The sequence below is a fragment of the Bolinopsis microptera genome, chromosome 6 (assembly GCF_026151205.1).
Source record: "Bolinopsis microptera isolate Bmic1 chromosome 6, MBARI_Bmic_1.0, whole genome shotgun sequence".
NCBI lineage: Eukaryota > Metazoa > Ctenophora > Tentaculata > Lobata > Bolinopsidae > Bolinopsis > Bolinopsis microptera.
In genome coordinates, this window is record NC_087077.1 from 14,555,836 (window position 1) to 14,572,883 (window position 17,048).

General features: G+C 38.9%; 3 protein-coding genes across 4 annotated transcripts; all 3 read left to right on the top strand.

The window, feature by feature from the left end:
• The first annotated feature begins 724 nt into the window (after positions 1 to 724).
• LOC134817422 (beta-2 adrenergic receptor-like) lies at positions 725 to 4,467 on the top strand. Its single transcript, XM_063826562.1, has 5 exons — positions 725 to 809; positions 955 to 1,119; positions 1,365 to 1,479; positions 1,733 to 1,873; positions 4,335 to 4,467. Exons 1-5 carry the CDS (start codon positions 725 to 727, stop codon positions 4,465 to 4,467), a joined length of 639 nt encoding a protein of 212 aa, XP_063682632.1.
• A 191-nt stretch (positions 4,468 to 4,658) lies between these two features.
• On the top strand, positions 4,659 to 8,694 carry LOC134817064 (uncharacterized). 2 transcript variants are annotated; one of them, XM_063826154.1, is made up of 3 exons: positions 4,659 to 4,771; positions 7,567 to 7,889; positions 8,087 to 8,694. In XM_063826154.1, the coding sequence occupies exons 1-3, from the start codon at positions 4,662 to 4,664 to the stop codon at positions 8,608 to 8,610; spliced, it is 957 nt and encodes a 318-aa protein (XP_063682224.1). In that variant the 5' UTR covers positions 4,659 to 4,661; the 3' UTR covers positions 8,611 to 8,694. The 2 variants fall into 2 exon arrangements, 1 of the variants encoding a protein (XP_063682224.1); XR_010160464.1 differs by lacking the exon at positions 4,659 to 4,771 and adding an exon at positions 7,193 to 7,273.
• Positions 8,695 to 12,379: 3,685 nt separating this feature from the next.
• On the top strand, positions 12,380 to 14,356 carry LOC134817099 (uncharacterized). The gene is made up of 3 exons (XM_063826206.1): positions 12,380 to 13,538; positions 13,688 to 13,795; positions 14,104 to 14,356. Exons 1-3 carry the CDS (start codon positions 12,635 to 12,637, stop codon positions 14,208 to 14,210), a joined length of 1,119 nt encoding a protein of 372 aa, XP_063682276.1. The 5' UTR covers positions 12,380 to 12,634; the 3' UTR covers positions 14,211 to 14,356.
• Positions 14,357 to 17,048: the final 2,692 nt, after the last annotated feature.

Here is a 17,048-nt window from a genome sequence, read left to right on the forward strand (position 1 = left end):
TTTGATCCGTCTCGCAACGAATTGTTTTCAGTCAGTTCTATTCAAAAGATAATTTACAATAAGGAATAATTAAGCATCTTGATAGTCGTATTGAATTGTATTTGCTTTCTCAATGATCTCATTTTATTCTTATAACTTAGTTATACTCATAGTTCAAATCGTTTCGTGTTGGTTTTAAATGTTAACCTGATTTGGGTTTTCAATGCAAGTTTTACTTGTAACTATCAGGACATTATACTTATAGCGCATGCCCTTTGCTGATTCAGTGTGGATTTATTTTTCCATACCCAGAATCTTTTCCACTGTTGTGTCGCTTCCGGTTTCAAACTTCTTTCCATTAACTTCCCAGACAACTTGTACTCTTTCAAACATTAATATAATTAATTAATATAATTAATTAATATAATTAATTAATATAATTAATTAATATAATTAATTAATATAATTAATTAATATAATTAATTAATATAATTAATTAATATAATTAATTAATATAATTAATTAATATAATTAATTAATATAATTAATTAATATAATTAATTAATATAATTAATTAATATAATTAATTAATATAATTAATTAATATAATTAATTAATATAATTAATTAATATAATTAATTAATATAATTAATTAATATAATTAATTAATATAATGTGGCACTATGTCTAACAAGGTATAGTTATACAAAAGTTCTCATGGAGTTGTGACGGTTGAGAAGAGAAAATGTCTAACTTCACAGACTATTCACGGACTGCAGATCTGACTATAGGAGTGTTTGGGGTACTCCTGGGAAGTTGCACCATAGTTGGTAAAATGCTTCTCTTTAGCCTTCCGTACATTATGTTCATTACCAGTGTTTTTACGGGAAGAGTAATGAATATGTAGATGTATATTTCAAATTATAACCCCTAAATGTTTCAAACGTTTTTTTCAATTTCAATCTAACCTTTCAGCCAATACCTTGGTAATTGCTGTAATCTCCAAGTTCGAAAAAAGAACAAACTCTGAGCTGATATTCCTGAACATAGCTGTGATTGATGTTGTGGGTGGTCTTGATGCCATCTTCGCCTTCAATATTCTCCTTGCCAAAAGAACCTTCTTCGACTTTTATTTTATTGGTAATTCTATAAAGTTTTAAAAATTTCTTGAAAAAACATTTTGTAAAACGAAGGAATTTGCTGTACTACTGGCTGTATTACTGGCTAAAATTACTCCTCCAGATCCCAATTAGAATCGACATTGAAGTTCAACTATCATTTATTACTAATCGCAATAGTGTGTGGGACCCAGCACACTGTAATTACAAATTACTGCATGAGAGATGACACACAATTAAAATTACAAATTACTATTTCCCTCTCAGATGATGTTATCTGTCAGATGCTAGCTATCACGTGGCGGGTCACCTCAGTGGTAACACCCCTCATGTTGTCCCTCACGTCTCTGGGACGCTTCCTTGCAGTTTTTACCCCTCACAGGTACTTCCAGATTATAAAACTTTTCTCATTATCTCGGGTATTGTTCTGGGTTATTACGTATGCCTGGTCTTTGACGTTTTTAAATGACATTTTTTGTCTCCGTCAGTTATTAATATTATATTATATATTAGCCTCTTCTGAACACGATTTAAGTTATAAGTTATCAGTTCACAAATTCTTATGAATCCATGAACTTTGATGATGAGATTGAATTCTTTCCTGGGAATTAGGAAAACTAAGTATTGATCTACAGGTATGAGGGGATGTTCTCTAAAAGGAACGTGATTTTGTGTCTGGGACTGTTCTGGACCATCAGCTCGGTTGGGGGCACGATGCACCTTTACAAACTGGAAAATACAAGAATGGAGCCCGCCTGGGGCTACTGCGATTATAGGTCTGATTTTTTGTTCATTGGTTTATTTATTTGATTGGTTTAACGATTTTAATATCACTATTAAATATTAAGAATATCTTTAGTATGGCAGAAATAAAACCAGAGTTTAGAATTGCAATTTAATAAGTTTAATCGTAACAGTATTAGTACAAACCAAGATCTCAGCAATAAGTCAAAGTGTTAAAACTTAGCCCACATGTTGAAAAGCATACAACTTTGTAATCTGTATAATTATTTGCAAAATACAATCTAATTAACACAATTTATAAATACAAGATCTGCAAAAAGCTACATAGCAATGACTCTATCAATGTCTTTCAAAGGTTTAGATAGAAACTGTTTCTTATGTCTACCCCAGACCCCTGTCTACCCATGGCATATATACTTGCCATTTAGTGGAACTTATAACTGTTTCTCCATACTCAGTTTCTTCTACAATACCATGAAAAGTATCGTCCTGAGATCAAGATGAAAGATGCCGGTAATGATCCCGATCGTCCAAACTACCGTAATTCTCTTCAGACAAATCCAAATATTGACGTGAAACGGCATCGATTTTCTCTAGACATTCAACTAAAGAGTGCCCAATCGCTGATTGGTAAAACATTTCGTTCACATCAGGGGGATCTTGCATGATTAACTCAAGTTGCTTGTTCAAAGGGAAAAGGTATGAGCAGCCTGAAATGTCGCATCCTCAAGCGAGGTATCGGCTGAATCGTTCTTCTCCTTCGTTTCCTTCATGTTCCCTTTGGCCCGATTCCATCGCATTTTCAGCCCGAAATAAAGGGTACACCCAATAGAAGCTACACCCACCAAAACTGTCATCACTGATTTTGTGAACGAAAACCCCAATTGATTCTGAAGAATAGCAACCAAGACAGTAGCTACGCCACAACTCGCTACTCCTAACACTAATGTCTTCACCTCTCGGTCAGCTAATACTGATACATCTGATTGATTTTCTCTTTTTGGCTCTTTCTCAACGAGAACATCGCCTACACTATTTAGCGCCTCCGCAATCCCCTCGTCAACGTCTCTTAGTTCAGACGAGGTTTTCTGGGACAGGGTTTTTAAGAAGGTATTAAACATCAGCCCTCCATCAACTGGACTTCCTCCTGAGTTATTACTAACGATACTCTCCCGCGCAGAGTCGTTCAGTGCAGCGGCTAACTTAGTGAAGCGGTACTGTGCTTCTTCTATCATCTTCTGAATCCTTATCACACTGTCCATGATAGTCTTCCGGTTAGTTTCATCACCTGCATTGTTCGTGAAAATCAGCTTTTCCAAGGTTCCGTCTAGGTGGTGATTAATTGTGATCAAGGAGACAGAATCCTCCAGAAGTTTGATGATTTTCTTAACCCAGAAAAACCAACCCAAACCGACCTCTGCATACCCTTCACAGTACGTGTCGTTCCGTAACCAGCCGATCTCGAGTGTAGTAGGGGTTTCTGCATCCATTCTGAAGGAGAACTGAATTTAAATTGACAGTTCAAAAATTCAGAATATTAAGGCGGAAGAGATTTAATGTATCGTTATGATATTGGTTATAAAATTTTAGACGTTGTTGATTTCATAGAGTGTGCCTACTGCCTCCACACCATATTCAATAATATTTTAGGATAATAATATCGTCTAGGGTCCCGTCATCTCTAGATTGAGCTGGCTTGCACATAACAACAAAGCGACTTGTGGTTGCATTCGCATTAATTTGTAAAGAAAACTTGAGACAATAAGATTGTAAGAAGTAAAAACGCACTAAGTCTTGTAACAGAACAAGAAACGTATCGTATCAAAACATGCCAATAATAGGCGTCATCCATCTAGAACTTACTAAATTAGGTTTGTACATGGAATGATGAAAAAGGGTAAGTTTCACGGAAACTTCATTTACGTAGTCGTATTTTCATGCACAATCTATCCGACAAATTATAAAATCCTGTACAACGTATCCCGAATATCCTAGAAAATGCGATTACTCCAATTAACCAGCAATGATCGGAATTTTAAAATGTTGTAAGTCTGGACATATCTTATGATTACCTGGATATTGAATTATTTTTAACCAATGTCCCCTGATTGTTCGTCATATAAGTGTAATATAATAGGGGTACACAGTGTAGGCGTAGCGGTGTTGATCATTGCTTCTATATAAATAGACCACTCTTAAACTAAAAATTTTATGAGGTGACTCCAATTCGTAATTATAATATCAAACTGTTCCCACAAGCATAAAGTAGTTCTGACTTCTGGCGAATATAAAGAATTACTATTAGATAAACCATAAGATTAAAAAAGGAACTTTTGTTTATATCTTGTTATGTAGAGTCTGTTAGATGTTTTAAATTGGAAACAACTGATTACATCGTATTGTAAGGGATTGATAGAACAAAATATTTCCTTGTGTTTCAGATTAACGAAAATTAATAATTCATTTTTGAATTGGTTATTCCTTGTGTTTCAGATTGATAGAGATGTACACACCATTTCAAACAAAAGTTATAGTCACAGCACTGTACACAATACCTTTAGTATTCTCTACAGTCCTGCTTGTATTCTGCAACTCTGCTATCTGCGTGAAAGTTAGTTTCAGTTAACATTTAAGATCCAATTAAGACCTTCTGCGGTTATTCTCATGAATTCTCTTAATTAAATTGAAGCCAAAGATAGACCTAATCAAGAAATCTCAAAACAAAGCGTCACGCAAACAATCGTCTCAGTATCTGTTTATTGTTCTGAACAATTCTAATTTCCATCTACTTAATACAATTTCACCCTGAAGTTGCTGCAAATGAGGCTTAAAGCACAAAAGCGAATGAACAAGAAGATCTCTGTGGCGAACGGTTTGGGGGCAGCTCTTCAAACCAACATAGCAGTCGCAGATGCTTCAGCGGCCCGCAGGTGAGACCAGATAAAAGGTTAGATCATATCACTGATAAGACCAGATAGGTCTACAGATCTGTATGCTGGTGGGGAGTGAGTTGTTTTGACACGTGATCAAAATCTGGCACTTGGCCAATGCTTATATATGTGCAATGTGCAATGTGCATGGAAGGTGGCTCATCTGGAATATAAGACTGAGATTATGCCGTGAAAGGAAAAAATAACGGAGGTGAACTAGTTATGAAATACGTCACAAGCCATACCATATTTGGATAAGAGCAAAGAGGTGAACCATATTTTGGATGACAATAGCAAATCAGACTGTCAGACCATTTACACCCTAGCTATACGGTAGGTGACGCGTCACGTAATCGATCACGTAACGCGTCACGTACCGTCTAGCTAGGGTCTAAGAACCAATCAATATAACCGATATAATTATAAACGTTGAAGAACAGTTATTGGAGTAGCTCAGATATTCAAAATCCGATTAATACGAATTAATTATTAAATGATTAAGTCCAACGAATAACAACATAGAAAACATTACCAAGAAATCATAACTAACGCTGAGGGGGATCTTCAATTAGTTCAAGAGGGTAAGGTCTATGGAAGTCTATTGTTCTTAAATCTGAAAACTATTTCAGGAATTTGTCAAATCATTGTTTGTCCATTAGCTGACGTGTGGTACGTTTTGAACACATGATACATCTGTGTAAGACTGTTATTCCTCAATCCCTCAAGTCTCCTCTGATCTATACAACGAGGTCAAATAAAAACAATACCTAGCGGTTGTAAATAAATCTACAGTTTGTTAATGTTAACTCATGGTATACATCGAGCTTCTCAAACAGAAATGGTTATCTATGATCCATCTATCTAGCGCCCAATTTATTTACCGATTTCATAAGGGTAAGATGTAAGAGTGTATGTTTACTTCATGTTTACTGCATGTTTACTGCATGTTTACTGCATGTTTACTGCATGCGAACTGTGACCACGAAAGCACAGATAGTGGCAAGGGACACAAAGCAAGCACCAAAAACGTTCATACAATTTCGTGGAGACACATTTATTACGATTCATGAAATAAGTTCTTGTGAATTCGATAGAACTAATATAATATACAGAATGGGGAACACGTAATAAGCCCATGTACTACTTCTACTACTGAGCATCAGACCCGTTTAGTTCGGAATCGTAGGAACAAGTTGAGGTATGAGTTTCTACTCAGATATCGATTTTACTGTGCCTTTACCCTCCACGGAATGGTACAGTAAATTCCTCAATTTAGAAATGTTAATAAGAGAATACTTATTCTGTTCATACAGCAATTTCTCGAGCAATTTTTGGCCGGGTCATCAATGTAAATTCATATTAAGGTCGATTTTTTTCCCGGCTATTTTTAAGCTCTCGATCATGCTCGATCATGCTACGTAAATCCGAACTTTTGTTGTAGAGAGGGTAACAAGAGGTTTAAGAGTTACAAGAACTACAAGAGTTATAAATACACGAGTGTTATTATATAAGCATACGAGTTATAAATACTAGCAGGAACCCGTCTAACCCTTGAGTAGTGTCAAGACTCAAGAGACTAAATAAATTATTACCTATTTAATTCGCGTTTTTGACACCACTTGGGGGTCCAAATTTTGAGCACTAAAATTTTTATTTCTTGACCAATTTTCGATTTTTTCATGCTGATTTGAAGGCCATTAAAGCATTTGAATCAGTTAAAAAAGTTTCAGTTTTATATCTTGTACGGTTTTTGCGGAAACCCGTGTTAAAGTTGATGCCGTGGTGTCAGTAAAATGGTGCGGATAAATAAATATATATATATCGTCTCGCTTTATATATAGTAAGATATGACATGTGACCTCAATCCTCATCCAAAATATGGTTCACCTCCAATCTCCATCCTTGATCCTTATATCCTTATATCCTTATATTTTATAAATACCTCCCTTCCAGATGGGCTACACTCCATACCCATATATTATATGGCCTTTAGTTGAGTGTCAGCTAATGATCACTAGTAAAAACAAATATAATTCACCTCAATAAAGTCCACACCAGTATCCAGATTCCAGATATATAGTATATGTTGATTAGTTTGTTGATTAGTTTGTTGATTAGGTTAAATTTAATTGCATATGATTTACACTTTAACGAGCTATATTTCTATAATAATGAGAAGTTTAGAAACTGCCGACTTCTTTATTCGCCCGCTATAAATGTTTATTTTTAACTTGCATGTTTTGGATTTACTCAGTGAAAGTAAAATCCCCCGCTTGTTATTTACGTTATTTGCTCACCGTTTTCTGCTCAAATTATATTTATTATTAGGAATGATCGATTACCGCTATTATCCTTTTGTTTCCCAGCAATGCCAGCATGCGCTGTTTTCAGATTTGAAGCGCTGCAAACCAGGGTCGCTAATGCTAATGATAGCCCAATTTTTGCTGCTACAACCAGAAAGATCTTCGCCAAAACTACGAGGTTCAGCCTCAGGGAAAAGAGGTGCAGTTCAAAATAAAAATGATGGGAAACAAAATTTAACAAGAGTTCAATTTTACAGGAAATTGTTCCAGAGGACATTAAATTCCAATTTTATGTTGCTGATTCTATCATTATCAAACCGTGTTATTCTTTTCTTCTGTTTTCTTCTTTCTATTTTCTCTTATCCGCTTCACTCGACTTTAGGTTTGACGGTTCATTTCAGTGTATCTTATGCTCCTTATCGCTTACATTTAGCTTTCAGCATGACTTGAAATATGAACTAAATCCTCCCCCTTAATCATCAACCTCCCCAGGATCACCGCGACTGAAACTCCAGCACAGAAGTCAGTATACCGAGACCGTATCAACACCAACGTCTTCGAGCTGAATGTCGTCCTCACAGACTCAATGCACTGCGGGATCGCATTCGACTCCCCAGGAGGTAGTTTAGTCAGTACCTCCGAGTCCAGCCACCACTGCAGCCCTCAACTCTCCAAGAGTACACGACTCAGAATGTGCTCGTACAGCCCTAGCTCTCACAACAGATTAAATACAGGCCCGTTAAGTCCATCTCTGGAGCCCCACCGTCGGTGTGGTAGTCCTGGTCAGATTATTTCTGCCTCAAGACTCAGCCCACGTAAGTTTTTGTTCGTGGTTTACGGAGCGGAGCATTATATTGCATTGATTTATTATTTCGACATTTTAAATATTAATCTGATTCCGTCAGTTTTACCAATTGATATAGCATAATGCGAGTTTTAACATGAAGAGTAATAATAATGAATATGTTCCAGTTTTAATTGCGCTCATATCTAAAACAGAAATACTCCCCAGGTTTAGCGTACAGAAATAACCGTACAAGAGCCTCTGTAACGTCCAGCACATCAGTAGTGGCCCGATTTAGGAAGTCGTTCTTCGTCAACACCAGCACTAGCAGTATCGACATATCAGGCCGGTTGACTCCTGATCCTATGAACAGAACAATCGCCGCCCCAGCCAGGGTTAAGAAGTTTATCAAAAGGAAGAAAAAAGAGAAAGGACGGCGTGAGATGAACATTGTCATGGTTACGGTGTTATTTTCTTTGAACTTTGTGACTTGGAACTGTATTTTATTGTTCTACTACTTTTCTTATGCGGTCTCACCTTCAACAGAAGTTTTAAATACAATCGCCAGGGACAATAAAGTAGTTCTGACGTATCTTAACGGCTGGTTCTATTATGCCACTTTCTTGACGAGTAGTGTGAACCCAGTAATACATTTCGTGTGCAATTCTAAAATCAGAACAGGATTTAAGCACATTCATGATAAAGTTGTGAGTGGTTTTTACAGGAAATTTGCTGCTTGTAACTGTGCATAAATTTTTGGCCAATCGCTATATTATTTAATTTATTAATATCAGCCATTGCTAAGTTGTCGTGTACAATTCATTTCGACTTTTAACTCTTTCATTCTAGCCTGCTTAAGCTTCAACATTCAACAATTTTTAGCGCTGCAAGTATAACATGATAGCAATAGCATATTAACATCACTGAAATTTGTAGTGATTTTATTGGATTTCGTTGTTACTCCTATCCGATTAATACGAATTGTTTGATCAAGTTTCATGAAATTAGAAAATTAATGTTTAATATCAAACTTATAAAAATCAGCTGAAACTATTTTACCCCATGCGATAAAAATTCTGAACATTCGTCAACGGTCTGAAAGATAGTCCAGATCACATCACTTCTTTAATCACTTCATCTCCCGTCTTTGCCTCCTCCTCCTCCTCCTCTCCTAAAGTCTCTGATATAATCTGTAGGAAGTCCTGGAATTCGGACCCTCTTTCTATCAAATCCACCACCTTGGTATTCAAGTTGAACTCCTGTATCTGATAGACCATGTTACTGAGAAGCATGTTTCCGCCATTTAACATCGAGCATCTCATATCTCTACTTCCTGATTCTGTCAGACCGTACGCTCGTTGCTTCATGGCCTCGTTTTGGAGAGAAAGTGTACTACGGCAGCAAAACTTGTTGAACATTTCCTGCTTGTCCTGGAATACTTGGAAATTCTCGACAAATACCGGGTTTTTAACCAAATTTGCGAAACGCTGGTCGAACTTTTTGTTGATCCTGTTGTAAATCTCATAGTCAAATTGTAAGAAGTGTTCAAGACGTTTTCTAGTTTCATCTGATAAGGTTCCCAAACCAATCCCGACAAAGCTTTCAGGAAGTCTAGAAAGAAAGAGGAAATCCTGTTCAGGTTTTAGACAATAATCTTCTGTTAACATAAACATAGACTTGGTCAGTTTCTCATATATGAGAAAATTAGTGACCCTTCTCTCAACGAGATCAGCGAACTTCTCAGCAGCACTAGGATCTATGTGGTGGTTATAATCTTCCTGATACAAATTATTGTTCAAACCAAGAGAATGAGCTAACTGATTATTACAAGTACTCGGACCAATATAGATATCACCTCTTCTGAAATGTCCGCCCGTTTCATAAAGGTTCAGATAATCCACTACATTCGTCTCCAACATCATACTAACATCCTGATTTTTACGTCTCCGGTTCTGGGTTATCTTGAGAAGACAAGACATGAACACGTCGTAGGGGTCTCTCAGGAACCCAACCACCACTTTAGGACTGACCTGATAACTCCCGCCCAGAAGTTTATCTAGACTAAGAGGATCGTAGTCGAGTTCCTGTGCTAGAACTTTAGGAGGATCCTTGGTGTATTGAAGATAGGAACTGTCGTACTCTCCAGTAGACAAACCGTACCAGCTCATCGGTCTCTCAATGTTCATAGCAAACGTTTTCCCGTACTTCAGCCCCAAAAAGAAGAACAAATTGGACAAAATATCGTCATCTCCGTATTTAGCTTTGATGAAGAGGAAGTAATGGGAGTCTGTTAGATTACCAAAGTGTTTTCTAGAAGTACATTGTTTCCCAAAATACCCTTTTACTGAGGGAGTTTGCTCGTATTCTGGAGTTGTTATGAACAGGTAGACGAACAAGAAAAACACTCCCCCAATAGTTGATAGTTTGCGTTTAGTCAGCATCCTCCTTCTCCAGAAACTGTTAATCAGCATAGATCGATACTAAACTTATCCGTTACAGGCTTCAGCAGCAAGTTTCGTCACCAAATTGAAATTGACGATCAAGAGAAGATAGTCTGATAATATTGGAGGCAAATGTAGGCTTTTGGAATTGTGGTGTTGTTATAATAGCTCGGCACCTTGTATCATCATTGAAACGACTTTAGCACTGACAGTTTCAATATCCAAATGATAAAAGGGAAATGATAAAGGTTAAAAGCAAGTAAAACGATGAATCAAGTTTTGGAAATTGCGGTGTGCATACGTAAAGTCCAACACCACGCAGAAAATTACGCCTCACGAAAACCGTGGCAACGTGTACTGTGTACGTCGTTTTAGACAGTAGAGGGTACAATGTACATTCAACAGTAACACCGGTGTGTGGTGTCGTCTGCAAATTGCAACCTTTATTATAGTGTACTATTTTATTTCTATTGCAGAGCTCATCTCGGCTGTTATTTTTTTATAGAGTTAACTCGCTGCACATAGGTCCAGGATCATAATGTATGAAACCAGACTCCTGGGCACGGGGCTTGGTTGTGGGACACACTCAACTAAGTAAAGTTGAGACACCTCAAATCTCCCTAAAGAGATATCAACAGAGTGCTGAGCCACTGCCTGACTAACCTGTGAATACTAATAAAGATCGCCCGACTCTATGAGTATGGCAGACTGAGACAGTATCTTCTGAGTTGTTGATATTCTGAGTATCATTTGTCTGTGGTGCCGGTTACAGGCTCTTGTTGTGGGTGGTAGAAGGATATAATAATCGCTGACACCAAACTCATTTATATCAAGAGTGCAGAGGTGAGAGGTAGACGTGAAACGATACCACGTGGATATATCTCGTGATGTAGTCACGTGTTGAAGATGCCACATGTAGAAAATGAGTAATGAAAAAAAACATAGAGGTGATTAAATGATTGTTCTTGCTAGTGGTGAGGGTAATTGGCACTGTGCCGAGTAAACGGACCGAATAATCAGCTAATCAGAGGGCGAAGTGCTACAAATGACTGAATCATAATATTAGAACTAGGTGCAGAATAAAAGATTAAGGGGGCATACACCAAAACAGGGGTTTGTGCCGGCCAACCCAAATGACCTCATAGGAAGTTCAGTGACCATCTAGTGCACCGTCTCCACACCAAAGATTAGTAGCTAAGAAATGGTTACGTGAGACAAGTTGTGAGATGTCCGGTGCAGGGTTTGAGGAGCCACCCCAACTGGCCAACTTCCAAGCAAATGAACGAGGAGTGGTCAAGAGCTTTCCAGCAACGTTTTATGGCCTTACATTTCAAGCACACAGTCTGCGAACATACACAATGCAAAGGTCACCCTCTGCAGAAATTACCTAGCGAGATTCAGAGGAAACATCGCCGAAAACCAAGTTACGGCAACTCAGCCATAGTCATATGGCAGGCAGGACAAGGTACGTGCACCTTAAATTTAATCCTCGGAGGAAAAGACCGAGTGACTGTGAAGCACCAAACTGTGACTACGCTCTGTCTGTAAGTGTAGACTGTAGTTGTAGTAGGGCCATTATGTTGTCATGCTTCCTTGCTTGCATGCTGGTATAACTATATCGTTTCCAATTCCATCTAAGGGTCGGGGTCTCAGAACACAGTGCAATATACGTCTAAAATTACTGGGCAGCGCTCAGCCTGTCATTCCGCCGAATCTTTTAATATGTTCATGAACATAATAGCCTGGGGTCCCCGGCCGGGTAAGTCATTTAGCCGGCAAGTGAATTTGAACTAGATTAATAAATGGCGATTGAAATTAGTTTTTTGATAAGGACAACCTAAGAACATAACTTTATCTACATTTTATTCGAAATAAAGAGCAGCAGCTCAATATTAAGGAAACAAAGTTCGAGAATTTCAGGCTATGTGGCATGGCGTGCCACCCTGTTACATTATCTAGCATTTAAAACCTTTGCGGTTCAAAGTAAGTTCGAGTTAAGAGCAATTAGTCCTTGCCCTGAAAGTCCCAAATATTTTGTGACGCCTCCGAATACCCTGATTAGATAATATTATCACCATTTCTCGCTCGCAAACCGCAGTTATGTTCCTCTTGATAATCGTCGTCATCGCCTTACCAACTGTTGCCTCTGATGATGAGCAGTACACTGCTCTCCATTTCGGTACTTCCACTAATGACTACATTGGATTCAAGATTGATATGGCCCCCTTCCAAGACTCCTTCTCAATCTGCACTTGGGCCAAACGTATACACACTTCCGTCCTACCAGCTACTTTTCAATACGTGATAGGGCGCTCGGACAATGAGATCTTGTTAGATGCTACTGGGAAGTCACAAACAAGCAGTTGGTACAGCTGTGAGTGCAGACATACGGAGTGCGGTAACAAAGCCTGCAGGCAGCTGGTTTAGTTATTGTTTTACTTGGTCACTAGCCTCGAGGAGCAATAAGCTGTATATTGATGGTACTTTAGTAGGCACAGCTACAACGGCTTCTGGAAGAACACTGCAAATGGGAGGTACGCTATTCTTCAACAAGCTCTCTTACAGTCATAGTTCTAGCTATATTTTCGGAGGCCAACTTTACCAGCTTAATATGTATAGCAAAGCCTTAAGCTCGACTGAGGTATTGAAAATAGCGGATGGTGGACTCTGTTTTGACCTTACAGAATTCGCTGAAACTAGGGTTCTGAAATGGGAACACATCCTGTCCCAGTCAAGAAGTGGATCTGTGAGTGAGGTTTCGATCGGATCTGTTGGGGAGTTTAAGAGGTGTCAGCACTGGAAGAAAGAACTAGATTCTCAGTTGGAGGTGTCTGAAGAGAAGCTGGTAAATATTACTGGACAACTGAATACAACTCTTGAAGAGCTAGGGACAGTTAAAGGGCATCTGAATTCCACCCAGGAAGAGCTAGGGACAGTGAAAGGTCATCTGGATTCCAACCAGGAGGAGCTGAATTCCACCCAGGAGGAGCTAGGGACAGTGAAAGCTGAACTGGAAAGAACGGAGCGTGAGCTACAGACAGAGACAGCCCAACACAACAAGACAGGGGAGAAGCTGGATACCTGCTCAACCTCCCTAACAAGCACACTGACCAGACTGGAGGACGCGAGAACATTCCACAACATCACCAGATGGGATATCCTATACACCTCATCCTATTTCAACAAGGTGCTCACTGAGGAATCGTTCAAGCAACTCTCGTCCAGTTGGGGAATGTTGGGTAAGTGTAAATTTCCTTTATCATTTACACTCTTTGCATTTGTATTGTGTATTAACGTATGATATCAAGGTAAACTGCGTAACTTATCGTTCACTTGGAGCATGTTGACATTCTCTGTTGTCCAAGTTAATCTAACATGACTTTTTCAGGGAAGTTGGTAGGTATGAACATAACTGAAGGTGTTGTCGAACACTTCCGCCAGTACCACCAAGAACCCGTGTGCGACGTCTTCGAGCAAATCTCACTTCCAATGCTCAGTAAGTTATACTTATCCGAAACTGGAAAATAGGCACGTGGAGCCGAGGCCAGGGACATCTTGATCTATTTATTAATAAAAACCTTACAAAGTTAACGATTCTAACCAAACAATATATAATAACCTATAATAAGGTTTACTTTATCCTCACTTTTTAGGTAATATCACGCCACAGTTAAATTTCAATTTTCAACATTTCCTCATTTTTTTCTAACGATTTATTCAACATTATTATAGCTTATGTAATTGTACATGCAAGACTGAGTTTTAACAACCTATAATTATAAATAACAATAACCTTGCTTTCAGTACAATTAGAAGGAATTGAATTGACAAAGGGGATAAATGAACACTTCGGGGACACTCACTTAGTGAGTCGTGATGACTCACCATGCGAGAGCGATACGGATAGCTAACAAAACAGAGAAAGAACTACGGGGGACACGTGAAGCTGCAGCCCAGGATCACACGTGACTGCAGCAACAGCAGCCCTAATCAACTATCAAGTTCAAGGAACAAACATTGTTTGATTTCGGGAGATTTTTTAAAGCTATAACTAGCTGAGCACCTATTATTTGTTATTTTGTATTCAAAGAAATTCCTTCTACATTTTAGAAACGTTTAATTACTTTTAGTAGCTAAGTATCAAATAACAGTCTGATAATGTTATTTGGCCGAGTCCCGAAATTTTAATCGAATGGAAACATTTTGTAGGCCAATTTTTGAGGCTGAAAAATTGAAAATTGATCAGCAAAGTTCTATAATCTATAACATATTTGTAGGTTTACAACCTACCAGGCACACATCCAGAAACACGCCATCTTGCCAGGCATACTGGGAGGAAATTTTTTTTGGGAGGAAAAAACGGGAGGAAAAAGAGGAAATTGTTGAGAAGTTACTCCTAAATTTCTAAATATTTTTTTGGAATAAAGACAAATTAATTGAGGAAATTTTTGAAGAAAATGTTTCAATTGTATAAAAATCATTGTAGGTTTACAACCTACCAGGACGCGCGCCGAGTTGGACTCGTCGACGGTCCAATATACGGTCCAATATACGGAACAGATATTTTACGAGTATCACCCGTTAAAAAAATCAAAAAGGAACATCCTGTCAGTTTTGGAACACAGTCAACAGTGAAATGTTTTGATTGGAGAATGCAGATTGCTGTTGTGAAGTTACCAAATTTACGTGAGTACTTGATTCTTTTCAATCCCAGTTTATTGCTGTCCTACAAATTTCTTTAATGTTAAATGTCGTCTAAAACACCCTATTTCGCAAAAATTTTCCGGGGGCTCTGCCCCTGGACCCTGGGGGTTAATTGACGATGTCAATTCATGGCAGCTCGGCGCGGCACAGTAGCGCATCTCGCCGATCTAGCCAGAGAAGCCTTATTGAGTGTCGCTGTGAGAAGCCTTATTGAGTGCGCGGCGCGGCACAGTAACGCATCGCGCTACAACTGACAACGCTGGGGGCTGCGCCCCCAGACCCCTGCCATAGCTTGCTTACCTGAGGACCCCAGGCTATTATGTTCATTAACATAAATAAAGATATAGCGGAATGACAGGCGGAATTTGGCGGAATGACAGGCTGAGCGCGGCCCAGTAATAGCTTGCTCGCTTCGCTCGCTGCGCAACTGGATAATTGGTCGCGTCAGCTCGCTTCGCCGCCCCCCCAAAGAAAAATCCTGGCTACGTCCCTGCTCGTGAATTGGTCCAGTGTTAAAATTTTGCGAGCGAAACGAGCGGGCCACAGAAAAAAATGCAAACTTGCGAGCGAAGCGAGTGGGCCACAGAATTAAAAAAAAACGCATGTCTGGGAGGAAATATAAAACTTTCTGGATGTGGGCTACCAGGACGCGCGCCGAGTTGGACTCGTCGACGGTCCTGGATAATGGATATGGAACAGACATTTTACGAGTATCACCCGTTGGCGTTAATAACATATAAAAAATCTCGCTCCTACTAAATCGCTCGCCAAAATTTTAAGAAAATTCTTGTGAAAAGGCCCTTTAGGCCTGAAAGTGATCTAGATCGGTGTATTTTTGGAAGCTGGTTCCGAATCACCCCCCATGACGTAGGGTTAAAATGCTTCCCTGGAGAGTTATGGGCAAAAAACCGTTTTGGTCACGTGACAGGCTAGTAAACGTGAATTCGATTATTTAAGGCTCGGGTTAGGGTTAGGGTTGTGGTTAAGATTATGGATAGCTTCGGGGTTATGGTTAGGGTTAGGGTTGGGATTAGGGTTTATGTAAAACCAAAGTCACGTGAAATTTTTGGGCGAGCGATTTAGTAAGAGCCAAAAAATCTTTGCATTTATTTCATAAAAGCGCTTAATGAAGCTAAATATAACACTAACAATAGTATTTGTTTTTGTATGTATATCGTACATGTTATCAATTGATAAATGTTTGGCATACTGCATTGACACTGACAGATGATAGTGATACTCGTCTAAGCTAAACTTTTTCAAAGAACGCACTTGTCTATTGTTACTGGGCCGCGCTCAGCCTGTCATTTCGCCTAATATATAATCTCTATTCGGCGGAATAATCTCTATGTTTATGAAGGTTAGCTCCCGTAATAGTGGAGCCTTGGCTCTCACTCTAATCTCCCTAAGTTATAAGCTTTGGGACAAAAGCGTATAGTCAATAGTCATTTATTGGAATTGGTGAAGAAAGAAGAAACAATACAACGACAGGGCATCATCACAAAACCCACTCACGTGGCCAAGATGGATAAGTCATTTAACGCTCAAGTGGCGCCCGGCGTTAAGTAGGTGTCTCACTTTGCCTGATGTACAGGGGACTGCGCATGAGACACCAGCCATTGAAAAGTTTGATGATGTCTTATAATAACACTAGGGTTAAAGTCCCTACCACTGATTTAGATGTCGGAGGGGACCGGAATGATGACTCTCTCACCCTAAAACTCCCTAGGAGAGGGGTGACAGATGATATGCCGGCTCCTTGACCCGGCGCAAAAAAAAACATAAAACACAAAAAAAATGGATGGGGATGCATTGGTTTCTTGTATAAGTGAGGTAGCTCTAGTAGGGACATTTAATGTCCGAACTGCTAGAGAAGGTTACAAGCGCCTTGAACTCGTGACTCAGTTTCTGGAGAGTGGCATGGAGATCCTTGGGATCCAAGACACAAGAATATAGGATTGTCCACCAGGAGCCGATCAAGATTGAAAAGTTCAAGAAAGGGGTTAGCTTGGTAACTGTTTCAGCATGGAGGAATGGAGCAGGAG